This window comes from Adiantum capillus-veneris, chromosome 9 (genome assembly GCF_014529385.1).
Source record: "Adiantum capillus-veneris isolate H3 chromosome 9, ASM1452938v2, whole genome shotgun sequence".
Taxonomy (NCBI): domain Eukaryota; kingdom Viridiplantae; phylum Streptophyta; class Polypodiopsida; order Polypodiales; family Pteridaceae; genus Adiantum; species Adiantum capillus-veneris.
In genome coordinates, this window is record NC_140939.1 from 91,382,601 (window position 1) to 91,393,698 (window position 11,098).

Sequence of the window (11,098 nt, forward strand, 5' to 3'; positions counted from 1 at the left end):
TATCTCTCTAACACTGTAAGCTGTGGGTAATCCTGTCCTGCACTTGTACTATCTCTCACTGTCCTGTCACTGTCCTGTAAGCATAGAATGCGACAATGCCTCAATGGCAGTAAAGCAAAGATGCAATCCCAACTGTCTAACTCACAGTCAATACATCCTAGCTGCCTATCTAAGGGTGCTCGAGGGATCGCTCCAAGACCTATATCACCGAAAGGATCTCACCATTCGAGAATCCCCCAGCTCAATAAAACCTCACTCGACCCTCAACAAAGGCTGCAGTAAATCTGACAGTACATAGACTTCCCACAAAGTCATACATCCACAAATTTCCCACTGTATGTTGTAACCGCTGCGGCGGTTGTTTGCTGTGTGACTCACAGCCAGCAAACCCTCAACAGACATACATCATCTCTGACAATACATCCCATGTGGAAGTACCTGCAATCCCATGTGGAAGTACCTGCAATGTCAGGATGAAATCTGGAATATCAAGCAGCAAACACAAGCTACCTGATGAACTAGTATGGATGTCGCCTACAATCTATGTGTAGATGCGCCCGTGTCGTATGTGACACGCCTCCAAGAACTATGAGCCGTCCTTCAATGTGTAGACAGCCACAAATCAGCACTCTGGGAGTTAATAACATTAGTCTTCTTTGTCAATGTCGCTTTGGACATGAAGCCTCAAATTCCCAATCAAGGGAGTAACGGAGACTTGTTGTCCCTTGAAAGCTCCATCGGTAGTTACAATATCTCCCATCTCAAAATCTTGTATACCCAACTTAGTGGCCAACCCCATTGATATAAAGTTGTGAGTAGAGCCAAGGTCATTATTTCCAAGGTCAAAAATAATGAAGGCATCATGCTCCCTCACCTTCCCCCAAGCATAGGAAAGGGATGATCCTTTGCAATGAGCATCCTCTTTTGCAACTTCGACCATGGAAGCTCTAGGAGTCTCATTGTGTGCATTTCTTTTGGAGCACGAATGGTAACCATGCCCATTGCTCCCCACACTTGAAGAATGGTAACCATGCCCTTGCTCCCCATTGTCAAGTAGATTTTTGAAAGTGGATAGCTACATAACATAGCTTGGAGGACTCTGCGAAGCCCTCCTCTCCAAAGGCCGCATCAAATTGCTGGATGAAGGTCAAAACTTTGTTCAGTAGCACCAAAGGTGCCATCATAAGTGAGAAAAGAGATTCTCTTTCCTCCCTCTTTGAACTTCTTAAGCTTGTAGGATCTTTTCCAAGCAGCATAGGATTTCCGATGTCCTCTCCTCTTGTATTCTCTAGGAGAATAGCCAATGTTTTGGTCAAAAGAGGAGGAAGATGATGAATATGGAGAAGAGGATGACCTATTTCTCGCCTTTGATTCCTCTCTTCCCTTTTGGAGTGACGAGGGGGAGGACTATAAGGCGATCTTTTCCTCTTGGGAGGTATTGGAGATCGTTGTGACTACCGTCTTCATGGAGCCACATCTTTAGAGGAATTCGGAGATTCACTTCTTTCTTGTTCATTGGATTCCTCCTCTTCTCTTATTGGAGACATCTTCTTTTGGAAGTCTCAACAAGAGGCTTCCTAAGCTCTCTCTCTCTTCTTGGAGAGTTAGGGAAATCCCATAAGCGAGTAACTTCGGCTTGTAAGGCAAGGTTGCTCATAGCTTGTTGCAACCTAGTAACAAGACAGCTCATAAACATTAAGGCATCATCAGTAACACCTTCATGTGCAAAATCAAAGTTGTCAATATTCATTTTACTCTCTTTATTATTGTCATCCATGCTAACTAAACTTATATATATGCTACTTTGTACTTTGGTACCCTCAAAAACTTGGTTGCTATTGTTCTTTACCTTTGAAGATTATCTCTCAAGTAGCCACACCCGTGGTTTAGAGACTGTTGATTGCAAAGAGTAGTGGAGAGGGTCTAACATTGCTCGGTTGATTATGGATCCTATTGAGTTTACTAGTGTCTCAATAATGGTTAAGCCAAATGCAAGCCCCGAAAGACTCCATTATTAAGTCTATTGTGCCCAATGGTGTACGTCAAACTAAGTCCTTTTCAACCAAGATAATAGATCCATATACCACTTACCCTCTTGCAATGAACAGGTCTAGCCTTTCATGGATAACTTAAGGACCTCTCTTCTTAAGCAAGAAAAGAGAAACCAATAGCTCTGATACCAATGTAATAACATATGGCTATAACATTGAGTGTAGCGGAAATAAAATAACAATAGTGAGCATTTTCTTCAAGAAAAATCTCCTTCTCAACTTCTCTAGCTTGAAGAAGGAGATGGATTTCTTGCTTAATACACTATGAAAATGAGAGGGTGTGTGAGTGTGTGAGAGGGAGTATATGCACAAGCTACCCCCCTCCTTGCTTGGGTCGACCCCTCCTTCTAGCTCTTGATGTGAGCGCTCCTCTCAAGCCTAGCAAATCACAATCTTAGGTCATTTCAAGCAATAGAGGTAGCATTAGGACAAGTGTCCTCCTTTCCCCTTTGAAAGAGAGGGATTGAATAATGCTTGAAAAATTAATTAATTAAACTAAATTCTCATTGGACCCCTTTAGAGACCTAGGCTTTAGGCACTACATGAGGGTAGCACGTGTAGGTGCTTGACACGTGTCCTTGTTGCTTCTTAAGTCATGGCTTTCCTTGAGAGTGTGTGTGAGTATTCTCACACACACATACACACACAATCGTTACCCTGCAGCAACCATTCAACGTGCTGCTCCACTCTTCTTCTCTTTGAACTATTATCCAAAGTATATTTACAACATAGTATAGTCAGTGTTCGGCCGCCCATAGCACAATGGACATATTCTTTAACATCATATTCTTTAACACTCACCCTCAAGCTCAGAATGAGCTTGCATATGATGGATTCCCAATGCTTCACAAAAGTAGCAAAACTTCTCCTTTCCAAGAGCTTTTGTAAATATATCCGCAACTAGCATTCTCTTTCTCAACCATAACTTTGAACTCCAAGAATACCTCAAATGCCTCTGACTTTGCCTTTAGAAAGTAAACCCATGTCATTCTGTTGTAATCATCTGTGGATGTGATAAAATATCGAAAACCATTCGGCGTAGCATGATCACAAGGTCCCCAAATATCTGAATGAACAATTTCCAAAGGACTTTGGCTAATTCTCCCCCTCTTTGGAAATGGTAAACGAGATTGTTTTCCAAATTGAGAAGCTTCACAAACATGATCAAAATTCAATCTGCCAAACTTTGGTGATCCACGTACAATTTGATTTGATTGCATATGCTTTAGTCTTCTAAAATTCACATGACCAATCCTCTTATGCCGTAACTCTGCCAATCATCTTGAGTGGCTGATTTGTTTGCATACATACCGTTGTGTAAACATGGATCTCCAGCTTCCAATGAGAACAAGCGACCTTTCTTTCTTCCATGTGCCAATATCTTGCCTGGTCTACCTTTGTGAAACTCCTCTATGAAGCAGCCATAACGATTAAAACGGACTTGCAACCCTTGATCTGTCATTTGTCCAACTGATGCTAAATTCTTTGTGATTGAAGGCACATATTGAACATCTCCCAATGTGTTGTATGTCCCATCTTTTTCTAGCAATGGAATTGAACCAACATGCGTAATCCGATGCATAGTATCATCATGTGTAGCGACAAACTCATCCTCTTCTAACTTCTCTTTTCTATCAAACCATTCACCATGATATGTCATATGATTTGTGGCACCACTATCTAAATACCAATCATCTGTATGATGTGGCTCCACCATGCTTCCAACAACATGCTCCATAGGAAATAAATGTCCACTCGATCTATTGTCATATATATTTTGATCATGAGGATTGTATCCATCAAAGTTTTCTCCATGTCTGCCATAACCTCGGCCTCTTCCACCACGATCATGATTTTGATTTAGCCTTGTGTAACATTCTCTTTCAAAATGACCATAAATGCCACATATGTTACAATATCCATCTCTTTGAGGATGTACAAATCGTCCACCTCCACATCCACGAGGTCGGGCTCTCCCCCTGCCTCTTTGGCTGTAATCATTGGAACTTTGACTTTGTTGGTTTTGCCATTGACCTCTTCCAGCATTGTTTCCACGACCATAGTTTCCTCTTCCACCTCTGTTGTTTCCACGACCTCTAGAATAAAAAAGCTGATCTATGGAATTGTTATTTGATGTAGAAGGACCTGACTTGCCTAACTTCACCTCTTCTTGCAAACAAAGGTTTACTAACTCTTCAAAATCAGGCATGTGTCCTCGAACAGATATAGATGTATCCAATGACTTGTACTCTGGTCCCAAACCATTCAATGTCACAGAAACTAAGTCATCATTTGGAACTTCAACATTAATGCTTGCAAGATCTTCTTGTATTTGCTTTATCTCTGTCACATAATCTGATATGGATCTATTTCCTCGCCATACACAATGTAACCTTTGCTTCAGTGAACTGTTCGTGGTTCTGTATTGGAGCTGTTCATTCTTGCTAGTATCTCCCATGCTTCCTTTGAAGATTGATCCTTCTTCACATGTGGTATAAAGAAGTCACTAATGCATAGTGAAATCCAATGCATCACTTTCCTTGAATTCTCGATCCACTTCTTGTAAGCTTCTACTCCTGCTCGCCATGTTTAATGTGCTTCAACATTCTCTCTGTTTGGTTCCAAACCAACCTCTGGACACTCTTGTTCACCTGTAATGTAGTCCCATAAACCTTTGCCCATGATAAAGTTCTCCATCCTGTAAGACCATATGCTGTAGTTCTCTCTGGTCAGCTTCTCTCCAACAATCTGTGTGACTTGAGTTGAACTTTCTGCCATCTTTACTCTCTCAATTTCTTCCAAAGGATTTTGACAAAATTTCGGCAGAGTTCTGTTTGTATTTGGACAATATCTCAAGTGACAATCTCAACCAAAGTGCTCATAAACACTAACAGAAAATCTCTCACTACCAAGGGAAAATCCATTGACTCACTTTGCCACAGACTGAGGCTTCAAAAAACCTCACTCGACCCTCACAAAGGATGCAGTTTCCAAAATACATTAACCGCATATCCATACATAACCACAAAGTGCTTAATTTGACAATATGACCGCCCTCAACTTCTTCCCACAACCTTTCTTACATAGGCGGCTGTCCATAACGGACCCACAACAACCAAACATAATCTTTGATAACACAATATCTTGATGCAAAAGCTCTATGTCGCTCTCCAAAACCTGTGTAAATGCTGAATTCTTCACCTGTAACGTGTAAATCTACTGCCGAGTGCAAAACTGAAAATCTCCTATGCCTATGTGAGTTGGCTGTTTGCTGTAGAAAATTTTTGTTTTTGGCAAATCTGAGTATGCTAATGCGTCCGGAATGCCAAAAACATGAAAATAGACTCCTGGATCACTGTATTTCTAGTTCGGTTTGAGGGAGTTATGACCAAAAAACCTCTCTTTTTGGCTATTTTTCAGAGCTACGAAAAGTTGTGTATTGATTGTAGCTCCTTAAACTGAACTCTAATACCACTTTGTAGAGTGCGCAGGTGATAGAGAAGGTAGGAAAGAACACTACACACACACACCAACACACCTCGAGACACACACACACACAATCGTTACCTACAGCAACCATTCAACGTGCTGCTCCACTCTTCTTCTCTTTGAGCCCAAAGTATATTTACAACATAGTATAGTCAGTGTCCGGCCGCCCATAGCACAATGGACATATTCTTTAACATTGCTCCTACTGCTAGGGCTTGCCTCCCTTGTGTAGGGATCATGTTGACTTTATCACCTCAAGCATCAAGCATGACAAGCACCTCAAGCACCTTAGTCAGCAAGCACCTCAAGCTTGGGCAAGGTTCCCACCTCAAGGTCAGCCCCAACTTGCTTAAGATCCTAGGTTTAAGGGCTTTAACCACTAAAATTTGAAGGTCTTTAATGAAGCTAACCCTAAGGTATTTTAAGCTCCATTATTTGGTCATTGCTCTTTGATAGACCATCTCCCTTTTGGACCCATTGCCTTCTCTCCCTTTGGTCCCTTGCTTAGCTAGATCTAAAATCACATGTCTATATTCTCTCCTCGTTTATTTTTTCACATTAAATGATTAGTTCAATATGAGAAAATCATTTGGGTTAGTTAGATATTAGATTCTATGACAGGTATATGCATCGATGTATGCTAGAAAATATAAAAATAAAATTTTATTTGGAAAGTGAGCTTTCCTCCACCACTTCCCATGCATATACTGATGTGAGTGACACAAGTATGTGATACATTTAATCATTTTGTCTCTTAGGTCGAACTCTAGCGAAGCCAGTGCATGCCAATTGAGTCACAAATTGTCACTCTTTGCATGGTGATTGAGCCACGTGATTGTCTCTCCCTCTCTTCTATTACACATCTCTCTCTCTCTCTCTCTCTCTCTCTCTCTCTCTCTCTCTCTCTCTCTCTCTCATGGTGGCTGCGAATTTAGACAAAAACAAAGCCTAGCCTTCCTCCAAATGCCATCACCTTCAAGGTCTGTGACCTAACCAAAGATGATGGTGAGAAAGGCGTCGTTGCTTGGTGGTCCTTTGGTCACTACTACCAAATGTGGTTTTCTTTTTATTCTTTTGGAGGGTGGGAATGGACGACCAGGGTTGCAGGAAGCGAGCAAGGCAAACAAGGTAGAGGGCTAGGCTACCAACGATGTAACAAGAGCTTGTCTATGCCAAACGTGTCCATTTAATTTGATGTCTATTGAATTTTAAGGCAACCTCTTGAAGTGGGGCCTTTGTTACGTGTGTGCCGGGACACTCAAGGTGGAACCTTCACCGAGAGGCCAAGGACCCGCAACTTCGAGCGAGCAGCCTGGGAGGCTCGCATCCTGCTAAGTTGAGTCCCCTTTGGCAGCTTATGAAGGGCTCGTCCAGAAAACGGCCTGTGGTCACAAGCTATCTTGTGAACAACAAGTCAAAGTTCTTCAAGAGCAGAAAAATCCAGATTCGAGCACTCATACTCAATTCAAGACAAGTTTAAAGCAGGTAGCAAGAAGAGAGGGACCTCTTAGACATGAGTTCAAGGCCCGAATAACTTCGTTTGCTCAACAGATCCTAAAACGCTTTTGCACTCAACTTCAACTTTTAGCGTGCGGTGCCAAGAAGGTTCCCGTGCGCATTAAACTATATGTGACGACGGATCGTTTTTTGGACAAGCTCTTTATGAGCCGCATCGAAAGGGGACTTGATGCAGCAGGATGCGAGCCTCCCAACCTATGCGCTCAAAGTTGCGGGGCCTTGGCCTCTCGGTGAAGGTTCCACCTTGAGTGTCCCCGGCACACCTTCTTATTTAGCTCATTAGGCCTGACAACGCTCTGGCTGAGCGAACGAATATTGCTGGGAAGCAAGTCGACGCCATCGTTCCTTTGGAGGTGTGGTGCAAGAGCAGGCAGCTGGACAGAGTTCTTGATGCCCTCTTTAAAGCTCCTTCCTCAGAATTATACCTCTCCGCCCTCAAGGCGTGTATCCAGACAAAATCCCTTGAACATCTGCGGGCCGTGTATGCGCAGCATATCGCCCATCATGGGCTCCACCCGTCAGCCTTGGTCGCAGAGTATCTTGTCGTGGCCTTTGCCAAGTGCGGCGCCATTGAAGATGCACTCCACCTGTCTCAAAGATTGCCCCACCGACGAGTGTACTCATGGACTGCCATCATCTCTGCATGTGTGGATTGTGGGCGGGAATTGCAGGCCCTTGAGTTGCATCAATTCATGCTAGATGATGGTGTTGAGCCCAATGCATGTACCTATGCTAGCCTCTTCAAAGCATGTGGTAATGTCGGTGACCTTGCACTGGGGAAAGACTTTCATGATGCTGCTTGCAAGAGGGGTTTTTTGTCTCATGCATTTGTCGCAAACAGTGTCATATGTATGTACGGGAAATGTGGGGCTCTTGTGAATGCAGAGGAAGTGTTTAGTTCTCTTCCCCAGCAAAATACAGTTTCGTGGAATGCATTGCTGTCAGCATATGTTGAGCAGGGTGAAGCAGAGCGAGTTCTATATGCATACAGACAGATGCAAGAGGAACTTGTACGTTGTGATAGATTGACCTTTGTGATGACCTTGAAAGGAATTGGCATGTTCTCAGAGAAAGAAAAGACTAGCAGCCAAACTAGAGCATCACCCAGGGCGATAGCTCTTGAAGTTGTTCGTGCTTTGCATAAAGATGCCTCTTGCCAGGGCTACGCATCTGAAACTCAATTGAACAACACGCTTTTAAGTGTCTATTGTAAATGTGGAGCCATGTCAGAGGCAGAAGGGGTTTTCTCTACGATGTCGACTCGCACTGTAACATCATGGAATGTGATGCTGTGGCAGTATAGTAAGGAGGACAAAGCCGAAAGGGCTCTGTGCTTTTACATGGAGATGCATGTGCATGGCATCAGTCCAAATAGGGTGACGTTTGTGAGTGCTCTTCACGCATGTTGTAACCTAGCAGCAAAGGCAGAGTCAACAAAGGCAATGTTTTTGGATATCGGCCGAGCACTACATATCGATGCACAGAGAGAGGGCTGTTTATCAGACACACTTGTCGGCAACACACTTTTGCGTATGTATGGAAAATGTGGAACAATTGTGGAGGCAGAGAAAGCATTTGGAGCTCTTTGTCGAAGGGATATTGTGTCATGGAATGAGATGATCTCAGCATATATAGAGCAGAACATGGATGAGGCTGCTGTTCATCTCTATGTTGAGATGGCTAAACAGGACATGCTTCTTGATTTTGTGACATTTGCCTTGACTCTAAGAGCTTGCGGTGTTTTAGGAAGTTCAGGTATATGCAGAAAACTTCATTTTGATGTCGTAGCATCTGGGCACGATCAAATTTCTTCTGTTAATGCTCCTCTGCTTCAGGCATATGTGAGTTGTGCGCACACAGCCGATGCATTGACCATCTGGAACAACCTCTGCGATACCAACATCGCTTTGTGGACTAACTGTATTTCCGGTTATGCTGGAGATGGAAGTGCGGCAATGAGCTTGCGCATGTTTCTGTGTTTGATTATGGAAGGTAATAAGCCTGATGGATTGTCAGTGACTTCAGCTCTGTCAGCTTGTACACGTGGGGGTCTAGTTGCTGAAGGACTCGAGCTCTTTGAGTCTATGGCTAGTGAACTCAGTCTCACCCCTGATGAGAAGCACCTTGCCAGTCTCATTGATCTTTTTGGACGTGCAGGTGATCTCAAGAAGGTGGAAAACATGCTACAGAGAGCATCTAAAAATGCGGGGCTGACCGGCTGGCTACACTTGTTGGGTGCATGCCGTGTGCATGGGGATCTCAAGCTGGCGGAGCATGCATTTGATTATGCAGTCAGTTTGCAACCTGAGGACTCTAAGGCCTATCTTTTGATGTCAGCAGTTTATCTTGAGACTGATTGTGAGAGGTGAAAATTGTATGCCAACAAGCACGACAAGTTTTGAATCAGTAGGGGCAAAGGTGGTAGCTCAAATCATGTTGGCAACATGATTTTGAACAACTCAAAGGCCAAAAAGCATCAGGTTATGAAAGCACTATCACCAGCTATTAATTATGGTTCTGTCAGATTGGCAATGCTTCGTTTTCATTTAATTACAGTTCTTGTCAGATTGACAATGCTTCAGTATTTTGCAAATACAAAGTATACTCAAATCCATGTTGGAAGCTGAGGAAATGCCTCTCAACATGTTAACAGACAGGAAATACTCATTGGATCAATCAAAGCGCATAAAAGCCTCCAAATGGCTTGAACACACATACACTGTCTATTTACTGTACAACATCTTCTAAATTACCTCATAGCAAAGAACTACGAATAGCTCAATCCATCCATCAAGAAAAGCAACTTTTAGCCTTTGTCTTGAAAGATTGTCATGCTGTATGAAGGGCCTTGGTACTACTTGTTCCAATAGTTTTCTATCTATCATCAAACTTAAGAATGTCTTGTTTGGCTTTCTAAAACAGAATTAGGCATACATTTGACTTTTGCATGTGAAACATTGAAATCTTCGTTGGTATTTTTGGTTTGTAAATGGGTCCCTTCATGTAAGAGATTTATATAAGTCCTTTTCTTTTTTGTTTTGTTTTAGAATGCCAATGTGATCCTTCACCTTGTTACGATGCAAGGACGCTTCAAGTGCGATGAATGTTTAACCAAACTTAAGAACTTTGTTATCACAATGCAAATACTTTTAAGAGTAAAATGAAAAGATTTGTAGATTGGAAGATTGGTTGGCTCTTTGAAGGTCCTTTAGTGACTACTTAGGAATGTGCTTATCAAAATTCAACTACGTTTAGACTATAATGAATGGATATGTAGATTGGAAGGTTGTATAAAGGGCCATCTTGTATGACGATTTGTACCAATAGCCATCTTCTATTACCTTACTTTTTTGTGGCCTGCCCAAAGGGTAAAGGCCCTAGGGTCCACTTCTCTTTCTACTAATAAAAAATGCAGAAAAAAATTTAGAGTCCTATTTTCGAGTGATTTGAAAAAAAAAAAAACACTAACCTATATGTTATGATTGGGTTTGATAAAATAATAATGATGATGAGTTAAAGCAAAGGGTATGGGTAATATACACACTCCCATGACCAAAGGGGGTTGTTCTATTAAAAGGTTCCTTTATTGGCCTGCCCAAAGGGCATGGGCTATTGTGGTGAGTATCCTTTTAAGCCTTAATCAAGAAGAAATTTTTGTCTATCCTAAAAGACAAAAAAATTTACTGGTTGCAAAAGAATAGTCATTGGCAATGGAAGTGATGGCAGAGAGTGGTTCTGACGGTTCCTTCCTCGAAAAGATAAATCATGATGGGAGATATAGGGCCCTCAATGATGAAAAGTAGAGGGCCGATAGCATAGGCTTGTGTAAGGCAGTAGGCCAGAATCCAGATAGCCGGTTGAGGCTTGACCTTCACCGTCTACCGGCTGGAAGCACACATGCAGCAGCTACAATCAGCGTCACAGAGCTGAAAACGGAAGTCAACTCCATTTGTAGCGCTGAGCCAATAGGGCTTCCTCCCTCCAAGCAAACGGCTCTCACCGGGGGTGACGTTAAGGCTAATACTGTGACATTACGGTGG

General features: G+C 42.6%; 1 protein-coding gene across 1 annotated transcript; it reads left to right on the forward strand.

Annotated features, from left to right (window-relative positions):
• Positions 1–7,201: 7,201 nt before the first annotated feature.
• On the forward strand, positions 7,202–10,033 carry LOC147450797 (pentatricopeptide repeat-containing protein DOT4, chloroplastic-like). Its single transcript, XM_086519831.1, has one exon. The coding sequence runs from the start codon at positions 7,751–7,753 to the stop codon at positions 9,425–9,427; it is 1,677 nt and encodes a 558-aa protein (XP_086375957.1). The 5' UTR covers positions 7,202–7,750; the 3' UTR covers positions 9,428–10,033.
• The last annotated feature ends 1,065 nt before the right edge of the window (positions 10,034–11,098 follow it).

Excerpts from the sequence above, each read along its gene's own strand:
- LOC147450797 (XM_086519831.1), top strand. The coding sequence starts at position 7,751 with ATGCTAGATGATGGTGTTGAGCCCAATGCATGTACCTATGCTAGCCTC.